General features: G+C 38.8%; 1 protein-coding gene across 2 annotated transcripts in view; it reads left to right on the top strand.

Annotated features, from left to right (window-relative positions):
• SMC3 (structural maintenance of chromosomes 3) overlaps positions 1–12,980 on the top strand; it is a 47,615-nt gene extending 34,635 nt beyond the window's left edge. For both annotated transcript variants that reach the window (XM_038409698.2, XM_043519435.1), the window contains 10 exons: positions 2,090–2,241; positions 5,763–5,921; positions 6,682–6,789; positions 7,284–7,392; positions 9,409–9,656; positions 9,750–9,962; positions 10,693–10,884; positions 11,063–11,240; positions 11,830–11,936; positions 12,505–12,980. In XM_038409698.2, the coding sequence (XP_038265626.1) occupies positions 2,090–2,241; positions 5,763–5,921; positions 6,682–6,789; positions 7,284–7,392; positions 9,409–9,656; positions 9,750–9,962; positions 10,693–10,884; positions 11,063–11,240; positions 11,830–11,936; positions 12,505–12,576 (1,538 nt within the window). In that variant the 3' untranslated portion in view covers positions 12,577–12,980. The remainder of the gene's footprint in view (positions 1–2,089; positions 2,242–5,762; positions 5,922–6,681; positions 6,790–7,283; positions 7,393–9,408; positions 9,657–9,749; positions 9,963–10,692; positions 10,885–11,062; positions 11,241–11,829; positions 11,937–12,504) is intronic.
• The last annotated feature ends 4,576 nt before the right edge of the window (positions 12,981–17,556 follow it).

The raw sequence follows: 17,556 nt of genomic DNA, 5'->3' as shown, positions 1-17,556 counted from the left end.
TAGTAGAGATGTTCAGAAAACATCTTGAAACCGTAAGCTGTGTGCATAATATTGTAGTTCTAATAAAATATTTTAGTCTAGTTTTGAGAATCCTCGGTATTTTCAGTGCTTGGAGTGAAGTTTTCATAACTCTGCTTCTTACAGCAACATTATAACATTGTAAAGGATATTGCTATAGCAAAGTGCTGTAAAGTAAAAGCAATCCTATGTTGAAAATATATATATTATATAGAGGCTCATAGATATTAGAGCTGGGAAGGGTCTGTTAACTCTTGTGATGTATCCCATAGTCACTACAAGGTTGTTCCATACAGTGTTATTTTTAGTGTTAGGGCACTTAGGATTAAATGACACAAAGTAACGGGGATTCTACCACATCCCACTGTTTTATTGTCTGCTAGATGTCATGGTCTGGAAGCTTTTTCTGACAGTTAGCCTGAATTTGTCTTTTCTTAATCTCATTCAATTTCTTCTGTTTCTTCTCCATTGTGCTACCCTTAATTATTTCTCTCCTTCGCTATCTATTGGATTCTTCTAAATAAGCTTTTGAGATAGCTGTCTTTTTTTTATTTTAGTAATTATTTAGCAGAGATATATATTCTGTTCACCCGTAAGATAAATATAGAATTAGGTCAGTTGTTAACGTTGTATGTGTAATACGTGTCTAAAATAATAGAAAGGAAACTAATATGTAGGTGGATAGCAGTAACATCTTTTTAAAAGAAGAATATCATATGGAAAAGGGGAGAAGTTGAAGTTAGTTTTCTAAATCTCTGTATTTCACTAGCTTTTTGTAAACCTCTTTAGTCATGACAGAACAGCTGTTTCTTTATAAGCAGGTAAATTATAGCTTTCTCAAATTGTTGATTGATATGTAGAATAGAGAGTTATCAAGCTGTCTCAATATATGTCAACTGATTCAGATTACATGACTGACAACATGGATGCTATTGTAGCTATTGAAGGAGGATTTCAGAAGGAATTAGTGAGACTTTTAAGGCCAGAGTGAATAATTGTGACTTAATTTTTTCATGTGTAAATAACATTTGTATGTCAGTCTCACCTCTGGCAACACTGAAGTTTTTAAAAACTTTGTTTTATGGGAAATGCTATAAATAATGACTTGGGGTAGAATCGAAAGCTTTAGCAAGATTAACTTTCTAATGCTCAGTATTTCCCACTTCTAATGATGTGCAGACTCCCAGTCTGCCCACACCTGCCTTCAGCATCAGATTCCAGACTAGCATGCTACAGTTTATAGAAAAGGGGTTTTTTTGGTTTGTTTGGTTTTTTTTAAGAGGAGAATTAATACTGGCCCTGTTCAAGAGCGCTAAAATTCTCTACTGTATTCCTAATTCCTGACCAGAGTTTTGGACCCCTTCTGGGAGCAAAAAGTCTAGTTATGTTTCCAAGGTCTTTTTGTTTTGGGCACCCCCTCCCTTTCTCTCTCTGACTAACAAATGGTAGCATTTGTAATGTGGACACATAAGTGAAATCTTGGTCCCATTAAAACTGGTAAAGCTCCCATTGACTTCAGTAGGGTCAAGATTTCATCCTTGTGATCTAAGGCATAGGAAGGTAGGAATTGCCATACTGGATCAGCCTGTGGTCCATATAGTCCAGTCTGTGACCAGTGGCAAGCACCAGATGCTTCAGAGGAAGTTGCAAGAAACCTTGACAACGGGCAGTTGTTGGATAATCTGTCCCCCATCAACGTTTGGCCTAATTCTAATAGCACTTAATGAATCAGGCACACTAATTTTTCTTTGCATTTGTTGCTAGAGCCTATTGATTACAGTGCTATAAAACTGCTACTGATATGTCTGTCTTGGGGGTGCTGTTGAGGCAACATATTTGACATCTGAGAGGAAATGGGATAAAGCACCACAGAGTCTAAACTGACCTATTTAATCTCTTCTGGTCAATAGAAGGCTTTGTGGTGACCTCTGAGAGCAGCTGCATGTGACTGGTTGTATATCTATGGAAGCTGTGATATGATGGGAAGTGAGCAAAAATGAGAAACTTCAGTAGTGGGTTTAAAGTAACTCTTTTAGATTTAAAACTTGGAATTTTCCTTAGCCCACTGTATGGATTAATAATGAAATTGACCAACTGATGAATCAGATGCAGCAGATTGAGACCCAACAGAGAAAATTCAAAGCTTCCCGGGACAGTATCTTGTCGGAGATGAAAATGTTGAAAGAGAAGAGGCAGCAGTCTGAAAAAACCTTTATGCCAAAGGTATATAGCATATGTAAGAACTTGTTAGTGACTTCTTAGTTAACTGTTATCGTATCATTGTCTGAGCAGACGTACTTCCTGTTCCAAAGAATTTATAGTCTGAATAGACAAATAAAAAATTGGTACACACGGTGCACTAATTAACCATGTGTTTGAAAGTATCATGCAGGGCTCAGGAGGGGCAATCAAAGGGGATGATTTTCAATTAAAAAAGAAGTTTTCTCCTTTCTATAAGCTGTCTTTTTTAAAAAATTAAAAATTTTCTCATTGGAGACTGTAGCATGCATGCTGATAGAAGTGTCATAAAAAAAAAGTTGGTAGTCTGGCATTTCTGACAGCTAACAAGTTGGACTGGTCTGCCTGGACTGTTCATGTTGTCTGTAAAACTGCCACATTGGATTTACTCCATACAAGTAAAGCGTGTATATCAACGATGAGTTAGAATGTAAAGAAATAAGAAGCGATGCAATGGATAAGACAGTCTGTCTGGGCAAAAATTACATTGGGGAAGAAAACTAGTAAAGCCTCTCCTGCGATAGTGTTTGGGGTGTGCTATAGACCTCCGGGATCTAATTTGGTTATGGATAGAGCCCTTTTTAATGTCTTTAATAAAGTAAATACTAATGGAAACTGCGTGATCATGGGAGACTTTAACTTCCCAGATATAGACTGGAGAACCAGTGCTAGTAATAATAATAGGGCTCAGATTTTCCTAGATGCGATAGCTGATGGATTCCTTCATCAAGTAGTTGCTGAACCGACTAGAGGGGATGCCATTTTAGATTTAATTTTGGTGAGTAGCGAGGACCTCATAGAAGAAATGGTTGTAGGGGACAATCTTGGCTCAAGTGATCATGAGCTAATTCAGTTCAAACTAAATGGAAGGATTAACAAAAATAAATCTGCAACTAGGGTTTTTGATTTCAAAAGGGCTGACTTTCAAAAATTAAGGCAATTAGTTAGGGAAGTGGATTGGACTGAAGAACTTATGGATCTAAAGGCAGTTGAGGCCTTGGATTACTTTAAATCAAAACTGCAGAAGCTATTGGAAGCCTGTATCCCAAGAAAGGGGAAAAAATTCATAGGAAGGAGTTGTAGACCAAGCTGGATGAGCAAGCATCTTAGAGAGGTGATTATGAAGAAGCAGAAAGCATACAGGGAGTGGAAGATGGGAGGGATCAGCAAGGAAAGCTACCTAATTGAGGTCAGAAGATGTAGGGATAAAGTCAGAGAGGCTAAAAGTCGAGTAGAGTTGGACTTTGCAAAGGGAATTAAAACCAATAGTAAAAGGTTCTATAGCCATATAAATAAGAAGAAAACTAAGAAGGAAGAAGTGGGGCCGCTTAACACTGAGGATGGAGCGGAGGTTAAAGATAATCTAGGCATGGCCCAATATCGAAACAAATACTTTGCCTCAGTCTTTAATAAGGCTAAAGAGGATCTTGGGGATAATGGTAGCATGACAAATGGGAAGGAGGATATAGAGGTAGATATTACCATATCAGAGGTAGAAGCGAAACTGAAACAGCTTAATGGGACTAAATCGGGGGGCCCAGATAATCTTCATCCAAGAATATTAAAGGAATTGGCACCTGAAATTGCAAGCCCATTAGCAAGAATTTTTAATGAATCTGTAAACTCAGGAATAGTACCAAATGATTGGAGAATTGCTAATATAGTTCCTATTTTTCAGAAAGGAAAAAAAAGTGATCCAGGTAACTACAGGCCAGTTAGTTTGACATCTGTAGTATGCAAGGTCCTGGAAAAAATTTTGAAGGAGAAATTAGTTAAGGACATTGAAGTCAATGGTAAATGGGACAAAATACAACATGGTTTTACAAAAGGTAGATCGTGCCAAACCAACCTAATCTCCTTTTTTGAAAAAGTAACAGATTTTTTAGATAAAGGAAATGCAGTGGATCTAATTTACCTAGATTTCAGTAAGGCGTTTGATACCGTGCCACATGGGGAATTATTAGTTAAATTGGAGAAGATGGGGATCAATATGAACATCAGAAGGTGGATAAGGAATTGGTTAAAGGGGAGACTGCAACGGGTCCTACTGAAAGGCGAACTGTCAGGTTGGAGGGAGGTTACCAGTGGAGTTCCTCAGGGATCGGTTTTGGGACCAATCTTATTTAATCTTTTTGTTACTGACCTTGGCACAAAAAGTGGGAGTGTGCTAATAAAGTTTGCAGATGATACAAAGCTGGGAGGTATTGCCAATTCGGAGAAGGATCGGGATATTATACAGGAGGATCTGGATGACCTTGTAAACTGGAGTAATAGTAATAGGATGAAATTTAATAGTGAGAAGTGTAAGGTTATGCATTCAGGGATTAATAACAAGAATTTTAGTTATAAGTTGGGGACGCATCAATTAGAAGTAACGGAAGAGGAGAAGGACCTTGGAGTATTGGTTGATCATAGGATGACTATGAGCTGCCAATGTGATATGGCTGTGAAAAAAGCTAATGCGGTTTTGGGATGCATCAGGAGAGGCATTTCCAGTAGGGATAAGGAGGTTTTAGTACCGTATACAAGGCACTGGTGAGACCTCACCTAGAATACTGTGTGCAGTTCTGGTCTCCCATGTTTAAAAAAGATGAATTCAAACTGGAGCAGGTACAGAGAAGGGCTACTAGGATGATCCGAGGAATGGAAAACTTGTCTTATGAAAGGAGACTTAAGGAGCTTGGCTTGTTTAGCCTAAGTAAGAGAAGGTTGAGGGGAGATATGATTGCTCTCTATAAATATATCAGAGGGATAAATATAGGAGAGGGAGAGGAATTATTTAAGCTCAGCACCAATGTGGACACAAGAACAAATGGGTATAAACTGGCCACCAGGAAGTTTAGACTTGAAATCAGACGAAGGTTTTTAACCATCAGAGGAGTGAAGTTTTGGAATAACCTTCCAAGGGAAGTAGTGGGGGCAAAAGATCTATCTGGTTTTAAGATTCTACTCGATAAGTTTATGGAGGAGATGGTATGATGGGATAATGGGATTTTGGTAAGTAATTGATCTTTAAATATTCAGGATAAATAGGCCAAATCCCCTGAGATGGGATATTAGATGGATGGGATCTGATTTACTATAGAAAATTCTTTCCTGGGTATCTGGCTGGTGAATCTTGCCCATGTGCTCAGGGTTTGGCTGATTGCCATGTTTGGGGTCGGGGGGGGAGTTTTCCTCCAGGGCGGATTGGAGGGGCCCTGGAGGTTTTTTTTTTGCCTTCCTCTGTAGCATGGGGCATGGTTGACTGGAGGGAGGCTTCTCTGCTCCTTGAAGTTTTGAACCATGATTTGAGGACTTCAATAGCTCAGACATGGGTGAGGTTTTTCATAGGAGTGGTGGGTGACATTCTGTGGCCTGCGCTGTGCAGGAGGTCGGACTAGATGATCAGAGTGGTCCCTTCTGACCTTAGTATCTATGAATCTAAGTAGAAAAAGACAAGTTTAGAGAAGCCTGCAGTTTTATTTGAATGATGAACCAATTTAATACAATAATCTGTTCTTTAGCAACGCAGCTTGCAAAGCTTGGAGGCAAGTTTACATGCCATGGAATCAACTCGAGAATCATTAAAAGCAGAACTGGGAACGGACTTGCTGTCTCAGCTCAGCCTAGATGATCAGAAACGAGTGGATGCACTAAATGATGAGATTCGACAACTGCAACAAGTAAGGAGAATTAAGAGGAAAGATGTCATGACACTAAACGTGGAAAATTTCTTACTGAGAAGACATTCTTTTAATTGAAATTTTTTTCTTATGTAGGAAAAGTGAGATGTCATTGATAATCCACAGCTATGTAGTTCTGTGATCTTTGTACAGTATGAGGGAGATGTTTTGTTTAATTACTGTCTCTGCTATATATTTGTATGTTCTATATTTATGCTTTTTTCAGATACTGTCTAGACTTTTTCTTTAACTTAGGTGTATTTTGCTTTTCAATAAGACCTTTTATTATGCAGTAGTCATGTTAACATTGACTCGTTCCCATGCTTTGGTTTTGAAACAGGCAGCATCTCCTTCAGCAAACCCTGTGGGGTGTGGGGAGACAGAACTGTGCTATGAAATAAACAAACCAACTCAGTTTTTGTTTCATCTGGGTCAGTTGAAGGAACATTACGATTTAAGGACATAAAATATTTGAACTGTTTTGGTCTTGGTAAAGAGTTGGACAAGGCTAAAGTTTCAAATAGCCTTCCATGTTTAATAGTGTAAAAGTTGGGTTGTGTTTGCTCTGTTTTGATTCTAGACAACTGTACAAATATTAAATATTAAAAACGTTCTTGCATATTAAAATAACTCCACGCATGTAAGGAATTGTGTAAATCATTTTTTGGTATTCTACAAAGTTTTCTTCCCTCAAAGAATAAGAACCTTCACTGGGAGCCTTTGTTTGATGCAATTAAGATTCTCTCCTACTTTCTTTCAGGAAAATAGACAGCTTTTGAATGAGAGGATTAAACTGGAAGGCATCATCACAAGAGTAGAGACGTACCTCAATGAGAATCTCAGAAAACGCTTAGACCAAGTGGAACAAGTAAGATTATTGATTTTTTTTTAGATCCATTTTGCAAAATATTCTTTCCTTGCACCTTCAGAGATTTGGCAGACTATTCTTCTCTTAAATATGCACCGGATATACTGCTGATAATTATATATAGCTTTTCTACATCTGTTTATCCAACATGCAACCTGAGCTATGGTTTTTTGGTTTTTTTTAGGATTGAAGCAGAATTTTTTAAGAACATATTTGAGGTGTGGCTGACAGTGTATCCAAGCTTGCAGAAGTACAGTGTATATTATTAAACACAAGTTCACATTATAACAGAACTGTATAGCACTGGATGTGGATTTTTTGGGGGTTTTGATTTAATTTAAAACAAAATCTGTTCCTCTATGAAAAGAATTTTAATGGCTATAGTCAGACATATTGACCAGGGTAGTAGAAAATAACTCATGTCATCTGCAGTGTGGGCTTATACTTTGATTTCCTGCTATGGTTATTCTTACTGTTTATTTTTTGTCCCATAGGAGTTGAATGAGCTACGAGAGACAGAAGGGGGCACGGTTCTTACTGCCACAACATCAGAACTCGAGGCCATCAATAAACGAGTGAAGGATACCCTGGCACGATCAGATGGTTGGTAATACTGATTCTTGGAATGAAAATACTCTACACTTTACAGGACTTTATAAATGTGTTTAATGGGTTGGACTCTCCCCCCACCCCCTTTTGAGATGCCCCTTCTGCTCCACTGGCCTGGATTCCCTCTCCCTGTTTTGCTGAATTAGGCTCTCTGGCCTCTTGCAGCAAAATAATACTGTCTTGCGCTGTATAGAAAAATCTGCACAGCGCAAGCTCATAAAAAATTTACCCTCTCCCTCAATGTGAAGAGAGGTATGCACAGCTTGTTGCCCCTCCCCCCCAAATCACACAAACTGGGTCTAATAATAAAAAAAAAATTAAGTGAATATAAGGGATAGCAAACAGAACAAAGCAAATTATTAAGCAAATAAAACAAAACAAGCTTGATTCACTAAAGAAACAGGTTACAAAATGCAATTTCTCACCCTAAATGTTGCATTAGGCAGGATGCAGAGTTTCTGTAGCTTAGAGTTCGTTACCTTTTCTTACAGACTGGACCCCTGTCTCTGTCTGGACTCTCCCCTGCCTTTCCCCTCAGGTACTTTCAGCAGTCTGTCTTCTTGGGTAGGCAATGAAGGAGAGTCCAGATCAACCCCCTTTCGAGCCCTTAAAAAGGATTTACAAAGGGGGGAATCCTCTGTTTGATCCCCATCCCCTACAGTGGAAAAGTACCAGCAGTGTCCAAGGGGGTATTTTTCATCAGGTGACATTGACACAACAAGGTCAGGTGACAATGCAGCATCCCAGGAAGCATCTCAAGAAGGTGGGAGATTAGGATCTTCAGAGTTCTATTGTCTTTCTTAAATGGGTCATTCAGGATGATTGCCTACTGTTTGGTGGGTGTTTTCCCCCAAGTACACACACTTGTAATTGTTATATAGTCAATATTCCTAACTTTAGATACAGAAATGATACAGGCATACAAATTGGATAATCACATTCATTAAATCATAACCTTTCTAGTGATACCTTACATGAGCCACCTTGCATAAAATATATCTTAGTTATGATATGAAGATGCCATAACTATATTTCTATGAAGAATATGGGGTGTAATATCACAATGGTATTCATTTTGGTTAAAGAATTGAGCATAACCAGAGATTAAGAGGCAACAAATAACATTGAAACAAATTTCAAACTGATAAAAGAACATTTTTACACAATATATAATTAACCTGGGGAACTCATTTAACAAAATATTACTGAAGCAAATAATTTTGTTGTAGTCAATAAAGGATAAAAATGTGTATATTTTAATCCTAGTAAGTAATTGTGAAGGAGATATCAGCTGTCAGACTTAAAGACAAGTCAGCCACCAACTCCTGGGAGTTGGGAAGAAACCTTCCTTATGGGCACATTCTTGCATAATTGTTTATGGAGTCTTGACATGTTCTCCTAAACTATATAATATTAGCCAGTGTTAGACAGGATACTGCACTTGTATGATTCAAGGGTCTAACCTAGGTCCTGACTTACACTATGTGCCTCTTTAAGGTTTGTGATCATGACCTCAGTTTCAGGCAAACCTGGTCTGTTTTAGGGTTTTGCATGAAGTCATGTAACAGTTACAGATCTCAGTGGTTTTCTTGCAGAATTCATTGATTTAATCTGCTTTCACCCCAAGATTTTGGGTTTGTTAAACCCCAAAGTCTCAAAATTGAAGATTTTTTCCCCCCATTAATCCTTGTGAAGCCAAATAACCAAGTTTAGCACAGCCTTACACTAGAGTTTCTTTAATGTAAGAAGTAGTCCCATAGTGTGTTCATTTTGACTAAGAATTCTATATACTTTCTTCAATGTGATTTTTAATTATATAAAATACCCATGAAACTTTTTTCTCTTTTCAGCTTTTTAACCTCATGGGTAAGTTTTATATTCAAAAAACAAACCAACAACAAAAAAACATGTTTACTCTGTGGGCTTTCTGATTATTTTTTTAATACGTCAGTGGCTGGATAATTGCTAATTTTGCACAGGCATATCCCACTTTGTTTTTTCTCATCTCAGATCTGGATAACTCAATTGACAAAACAGAAGCAGGGATTAAAGACCTTCAAAAAAGTATGGAACGCTGGAAGAACATGGAGAAGGAACACATGGATGCAATTAACCATGACACAAAAGAACTTGAAAAAATGACCAATCGGCAAGGCATGCTTCTCAAGAAGAAGGAGGAATGCATGAAGAAAATCAGGGAATTGGGCTCACTTCCACAGGAGGCCTTTGAAAAATATCAGACATTGAGTTTAAAACAGGTAACAAGTGTGCTTGGGGGTGTAGCGCCACACATCTTGAATGTCAAACTTGAACAGAACCCAAAGTCATCTTGATGTGTTGTTTTTCCTCAGTTATTCCGTAAGCTGGAGCAGTGCAACACAGAGCTGAAAAAATACAGCCATGTCAATAAAAAAGCTTTAGACCAGTTTGTTAACTTCTCAGAGCAGAAGGAGAAGCTGATAAAAAGACAGGAGGAGCTGGACAGGGGCTACAAATCTATTATGGAGCTGATGAATGTCCTTGAACTCAGAAAATATGAAGCTATCCAACTTACTTTCAAACAGGTAACACTGGAAACCGTTAGATAGACTATGAAGTCAGAAGAAAATTAGTTTTGCAATGCTGTAACTCTGTAGGATGGAACAGATCAGTGCTTGAGTGTGTTAAGAGCCAGTAAGATTTTCAAAGCACTTTAAAACACCTTTTTCTTTTTGGCTCATACTCCTCATTATGTACTACAAATAAGAGCCATCTATAGAGAATCCCCTAGTTTAAACCCTTTACCTTCAGAATTCACCTTAGAACTGGGTAAGGTTCTTTTTGGAACTCATCAAAGCTGCTCCTAATATTGGCCAAGGGTGTGAGGGCATACTTTGCATACAATGCAAGGTGAACTCTCTCTGCAGCACTCCCAGACCCTGTTTAATTTGGGCCTACTCTAAAGCCCATTGACATCCATTAGTTTCCATTGGCTTCACTGGGCTTTGGATCATGCCCTGGGGAAGCCGCAAGTTTATCCTATGTAAATTACTGTCTTACAATATTAGGAGTCTTGTCCCTTTCCATAGACCTTCCAAAAAGAATGAAAAACTTTAAAAAGCCAATTTTTCTTGTTTACTGGATTTCTACAGTAAATGCTATGGATTATAGTATTCAAGCATATCTCTGTTCTTTAAGGATAATGTATTGTCATAATATGTAAAAATAGCTGTTCTAATCTGCTTTTCAGATTAGACTGTATCTATTTGCATATAGATGAACCTGAATTGACATTGACTTTTTTTGTTTTCCAAGGTGTCAAAAAACTTCAGTGAGGTGTTCCAGAAGTTAGTACCTGGTGGCAAAGCCACACTAGTGATGAAGAAAGGAGATGTGGAGGGCAGTCAATCCCAGGATGAGGGTGAAGGCAGTGCTGAAAGTGAGAGGGGATCTGGATCTCAGAGCAGTGTGCCATCTGTAGACCAGTTCACTGGAGTTGGGATTAGGGTAAAGAAAATCTTTGCATTTCAATATTTGTGGTACTCTTTTAGTAGACCAGTAATTGTATTTCTAAAAATTAGCTCTAGAAACTGCAGTTATAATGAATAATTAAATTCAAACACCATACAGCAATATTTGATGTCCTAATACGGTAGAGTTAACTTCTTTTATGGCATGTTCTTAGGTGTCGTTTACAGGAAAACAGGGTGAAATGAGAGAAATGCAGCAACTTTCAGGTGGACAGAAGTCCTTGGTGGCCCTAGCCCTGATTTTTGCTATCCAGAAATGTGATCCAGCTCCTTTTTACCTGTTTGATGAAATTGACCAAGCTCTGGATGCTCAGCACAGAAAGGCTGTTTCAGGTAAAGGTTTTATTTGTTTCTTCCTCAATAAAGAATAATCTGGCTAAAAATGTTTGTTTATTTCATATTCAAAACAAATATTTTTTTTTCATAGTAAAGGGACATATGTTGTTTCCATGTACATGATAGCATGCAGTGAATACAGAATATAAATTGTATTTCTTTGGCTGTGTTATCTTCAAAAAGTCACTGCAAAATTAATTTTAGGAAATGTCTATGTATAGCATACAATTTCTAAAAGATCTGCTTAAAAGATTACAATTGGGGAAAAGTTTTACTCTGGTTCTGAAATTGGCAAATTACTTGTAAAAAACAGATTTTTCTGAATCCAACTTTTTGCACCATGCGCATCTTATGACTGAATGGGATGAATGCTTACTAAATCAAACTCCCGTCGTAAACGGTCAATTCATTGGTACACCAAATGGTATTATTTCTTATAACACATAATTGATGTTACTATGTAAAATCTAATACAAATCTGACACTCTTGTTTATCAAGAAAAGAGCAGCTGTTGTTTGCCTCTTAGTAAGAATTGTGGCCTGTTTATTGAAAAGATAACTGGCTTAAGGAGTCCTTATTTTTCAGATATGATTATGGAACTAGCTGAACATGCCCAGTTTATTACAACAACTTTTAGGCCTGAACTGCTTGAGTCAGCAGATAAGTTCTATGGTGTAAAATTCAGAAACAAGGTAAATATTTTTTTTAAATATGTCTATGAATAAATATAACATAAAATTATGTTGCTGATATTGAACATTAGGTAAGACTAAGTTAACCCGGTGGGGTGGAAAATTAAATTTTCAGTTTTGTTTAGAGTCACAAGTGGTAGACAGTGACCTTAGGCTACTTAGTGTCTAGTGGATCTGTGTCCACATCACATAGCCACTACTTGATTTGGGACTATGCAGCATGGTTGGAAGTCTCCACTTCCTGCATGACAGAATCATGATTAAAATAGCAAGGATTCATTTGTTGTATGTCTGTAATACATTCACAAGAGAGATGCATTTGAGCTGTCGGTGTCTGGGCTTGAAGAGTACCAGTTCTGACTGTTGTCATCAGTCTCTTTTTTGAAAAGGAGGTAAAACCTGCAGTTCACAGAATCCCAATCTTCCAGTGTTCTAGAGCCATTCACCTCAATTGACACTATTATAGTCCCATCGCTTGGTCTCATTTGGCACTTTCTCAAAGTGAGGCCTTCACTATCTAGAAGACGTTACTTTTAATATATATATATATATTTTTTCCCCCCATTAGGTTAGTCATATTGATGTGATCACAGCAGAGATGGCCAAAGACTTTGTGGAAGATGATACTACTCATGGTTAAATGGAAATGTATTGCCAATGTGCTTGGAAGATGTGTATAGTGTGATGCCTACACCGGGGAGCTGTAAATTAAAATTTGAAATATTTAGTCATTGTTAAAATAGTTTTTGAACATACATTTTAACCAAGACCACCAGAAGATTATTAGTTTCAGAGGAGCTTGAGTCCCCATTTAGTCTCTGTTGCTGTATTCTTTTATAAGATACCTGTGTTACCTTTATACAATACTTGTAGTTTGAAAACTTTATCCCTACAAATCTTTTTGTAAAATGTCCTGTTGCTGTTTTAAAGCTTTTTTGAAAAGTGCTAGCTATTCCTTCCTAATTATAATTTTATCATTTATACTGCCTCACATGTTTTTTTAAATAGCTTCAATTAAACAGTTGGTTTTATGGCTGTAATTCAGATGTGCTGTTTGGAGTTGTCTTCTCTTTACAGGATTCCCTTTCAATCAGTCCAGGTAAAGACTGTAGACATGTAGGATCTGGCTACACATAGGAAACAGGAGGAAAAATAATGTCTCTCATTCTCTTCTGTATATATCTATCTTCCCATTTATTCTCCTTTGCATGATGCATGAGTGGATGCCATGCAAATTGCAGCTTAGATAAAAGTATCAAATTCTGTAACCAGATGCCATTTGTGACTCAGCAGAAAAACACTAAATTTGTGTGCATCCATTTTCACAGGCTGTCAAATGCTGAACAAAAAACTGGATGAAATAGTAGGAGAAAATACTGGCAAGCCTTATTAGAGGACTCTAAAAATTTGTAAATCATCTGTTAAGACAGAGACTTTCCTTTTGACTGTACTGAATTAAGAGATTTTGAAGAAAGGATGCCTCATATTCCAGTAAGCAGTACTCTTGAACCTTGGAAACACGCATGCCAAAATAACAATAATCCCTACTGCATCTTTTCAGCTCCAAAAGTCTGCATAAGTAGGGCAGAAATACCTGGATCCACTAGACCACAGACGGGGAGGGTACTGGAGAGTTTTCTGTGATTGTTTTTTCTAAACCCCATCTGATGTTCATTTCATATCTGATAGCAAGGGACCTAGACAAACCAAATTATCAAGAAGGAAATTGCACACACGAGCAGTAGAAGCCGTTTCATTCACAGAAAAATTCTTAGGACTTTAGTCCATATTGTTCACTCTACTGAAAATAAGAGGAGGAGTAAGAGCAACAATACCAGACCTACAGCGACTGAACAAATGAATGGTGAAAGTCACGTTCAGGATGTTTTTCAGAGTGGTAGCCGTGTTAGTCTGTATCAGCAAAAACAACAAGGAGTCCTTATGGCACCATAGAGACTAACACATTTATTTGGGCATAAGCTTTTGTGGGCTGAAACCCACTTCATCAGATGCACGGAGTGGAAAATACAGTAAAGAGGTATAAATATACAGCATCTGAAAAGATGGTAGTTGCCTTACCAAGTGGGGGGTCAGTGCTAACGAGCCAATTCAATTAAGGTGGAAGTGGGCTATTCTCAAGAGTTGACAAGAAGGGGTGGAAATCACTTTTGTAGTGCTAATCAATGTAATCAAGGTGGCCCATTTCAAACCGTTAACAAGAAGGTGCGAGAATCAGCAGGGGGAAATTTAGTTTTTGTAGTGACCCATCCACTCCCAGTCTTTATTCAGGCCTAATTTGATGGTGTCCAGTTTGCAAATTAATTCCAGTTCTGCAGTTTCTCGTTGGAGTCAGTTTTTGAAGTTTTTTTGTTGAAGTATTGCCACTTTTAAGTCTGTTATTGAGTGTCTAGGGAGATTGAAGTGTTCTCCTACTGGTTTTTGAATGTTATAATTCTTGATGTCAGATTTGTGTCCATTTATTCTTTTGCATAGAGACTGTCTGTTTTGGCCAATGTACATGGCAGAGGAGCATTGCTGGCATGTGATGGCATATATCACTGATGGTGTGGCTGATATGGTTAGGTCCTATGATGGTGTCCCTTGAATAGATATGTGGACAGAGTTGACAACAAGGTTTGTTGCAGGGTTTGGTTCCTGGGTTAGTGTTTTTGATGTGTGTTGTGTGGTTGCTGGTGAGTATTTGCTTCAGATTGGGGATATTCAGGATGTGATATCTCTAGGTGAATCTAGTGGATGCTAACATCTACATATCCTTAAGGCTATGTTACTGCCTAACATTTGTCCACACAAACTCATTTGCAGTACAAGACCTTCCCATTCAGTTTCTCTCCCCCCCCCCCCCCCAGCACACACATTCATAGTCTATCTGATGGAGTGCTCACTCCAGCCAGTTCAGAAACTCTCCCACCTGTGAGTGAACAGAGATCCCATTACAGAAAAGATTCTTAAGAAGTTGCAGATCCTGAGAGTAAAGATCTTGGCAAGACAACAGTCAGTGATACATCTCTGCCTTCAACTTCTGGGACTTCTAGTTCCACATAGATATTATACCACAGATAAGGCTCCACATGAAACCAAAAGCACCTACTGAGAATCTGGAATGACTCACCAGACATGATGCAGAGGCATGTCTGCATTCTTCAACACACATTCCTGTAATTAGAATGGTGAACTAGGAAGGAGAGGGTACCCCGCTAAAAAAAAATTTGAGTACAGATAGCTGATGCAAGCCTCTTGGCATGGGGAGCATACGGTGCAACATCTTAACAGGTTAGGGGGTTGAGACTCTCAAAAGTAGAGGGTGGGGGAAGGGGAGTTGTGAAGGGCAATGAAGCTGGCAATTAGTTTCAAGCAATGACTTCAGGGTTGACATCTGCAATCTACTACAATGCTAGTATGGTGCCTGAAAAACCTGAGAGATGGGACCACAAGCTCAAAATTCCACTCTGAATTAATGGATATACTGTGTATTGGGCAGTCTCATATCTTGTCCATGAAGCCAGTTCCACAAAGGGGATGTTTAAATCAGAAAGAAGACTGCCTGATTAGGCACTTTATTGACTACTCAGAACTATTCCCTAACTAAAGAAGTATTTAATCAGAGAGATACAAGTCACCAAGAAGTTGACAAATTTCCCGCTCAATCCTGTACTTCTCAAGGAAAATGGATAATCTTTTCCTGAGCACAGATGCCTTCACCCACAAGTGTCCAACCAGGCTACTCTAAACTTTTAAACCCAATGCAGGAGCATTACTTGTTCAGTGCTCAAAGCAGGCATGGCTCTCACTACAATTTTACAACCCTGGTTAAAAGATTTTAACAAAGAACAAAATCTTCACTGCCTCAGCCATTTCCTGGCAGTGATCATCTGTAGCAAGTTATCTCCAGTGGCTAGGATTGCTGGTACCATCTGTCTGGTTAACCTCTGAATGGGATTTCTCAATATGTGCCTCCAGAAATTCCTTCTGGGGACATGGAACCACTTCCCAGTAGAGATTTGCTTATGATTGAAGCATGAATGTTTCTTTACATCCCTTCCAAAATCAGGGAAGTAACCAGAAGTCAGAGCTTCTCTGGCAATAAAAATGAATTTTTTTCCCAAGACAGTTCACATAAAAGATCTGGAAAAAGAGGAAATCGGAGAGCTGAAGTCCTCCTAGTCAGCTGCTGGCCCAGAGGGCACTTCAGACTTGATAGACAGCCAAGGAACCTCCACTGCAATTGCAGAAAACATGAGACCTCTTGAAGGTCTTTTGCCTCTGGAACTGGACAACAGTCTGGGTCTCAGAAGTGTAGATCAGTCTAGTTTCTCCATTAAGTTCACTGGTACTTTTTGGTACCTAGACAGACCTCAACCAGGACATTTTATTCATTGATCTGTTCAAATTATATTTCTGATGTGAGTGGAAACAGAAAGCTCTCTGGGGCAGGGACTGCCTCTTTATTTGAATGGTGCTTGCACTGTGGGAGCCTGGCCTATAGATGGCAGCATAATATAAATAAATAATAATCACAAAGTTCTGGTGATCTCAGCTACAGATGGATTACTGGAGTTCTACAGCCAAGCACCCTAGAAAAGTGAATATTAGCTTTCCCCACATAGCTCTGATAAAGGTTGCTGGGCACTCACATGGTTGCTGTAGTGGAGTCCATTGCCCTGTAAACCTGTTTGCTCTTGAGTTTCCCTGCATCTCAGTAGTCTTCAGCACTGTTTCTTTCCTTGGCTTTTGGCCTTGCTTGGTCTCTGTCTGTTATCCCTTCACAGATATGGGACCATGTGGATTGATTGCCTTAGGTGGACCTGTGCTTTCTCTCACATACCTTGCCCAGTCTCTCCTGTAGTTTAAATACACCCACTCCCTGAAGTTCCACCATGTGAGCATTTGGGTTCACTGTTCACCTTTTCAGGGGCATGTGATAGGTGAAATGCTCAGACACACAGCTGAGCTTTGAAGAGGATTCTGAACACCATTACTTTATATAAAGGCAAAAATAAAATATAGGGTAAGTCAAAATAAATAAAATCCTACAGGTAAGTCAAAAACATGGGAGAAGGGTTGGAATTTGGGGGGAGCATGGGCTGTTTTAGCAGGGATAAGGGAGAGACAAGACAGAACTGGTGGGGGGGGGGGTGGCTGGGAATCAAATCTGTACCTTAATGCCGATACTAATGCAAGAAGTGTGGGAAATAAGCAGGAAGAACTTGAAATGCTAGTAAATAAACACAACTATGACATAGTTGGCATCACTGAGACCTGGTGGGTTAATATGCATGACTGGAATATTGGTATAGAAGGATACAGCTTGCTCAGGAAGGACAGTCAGAGCCCTCTTGGATGTCCTGGATCCTCCTGCAACTCATAGCTTCTCTGAATCATTGCTCAATTTCTCTCTGTGCTCTGTCTAGCTTCCTTTGACCTTGGCTGGTACTACAGTTAAACAGGACTCCTCTCCTACAAAAGCATAATCCTCTGATCCCATCTCCTGTTCACTTGCTTTGTGAGTTCTTTGAATTTGTAAGTCCCACTACCAACACCTGGTTCCTTTTGTTCTGTTTCTGGGCACTTTACACTCTCCACGCCCAGCCCATTGCAGAGA

Source organism: Dermochelys coriacea, chromosome 7, assembly GCF_009764565.3.
Source record: "Dermochelys coriacea isolate rDerCor1 chromosome 7, rDerCor1.pri.v4, whole genome shotgun sequence".
Lineage (NCBI taxonomy): Eukaryota > Metazoa > Chordata > Testudines > Dermochelyidae > Dermochelys > Dermochelys coriacea.
This window is presented reverse-complemented; position numbering and strand designations above follow the sequence as displayed.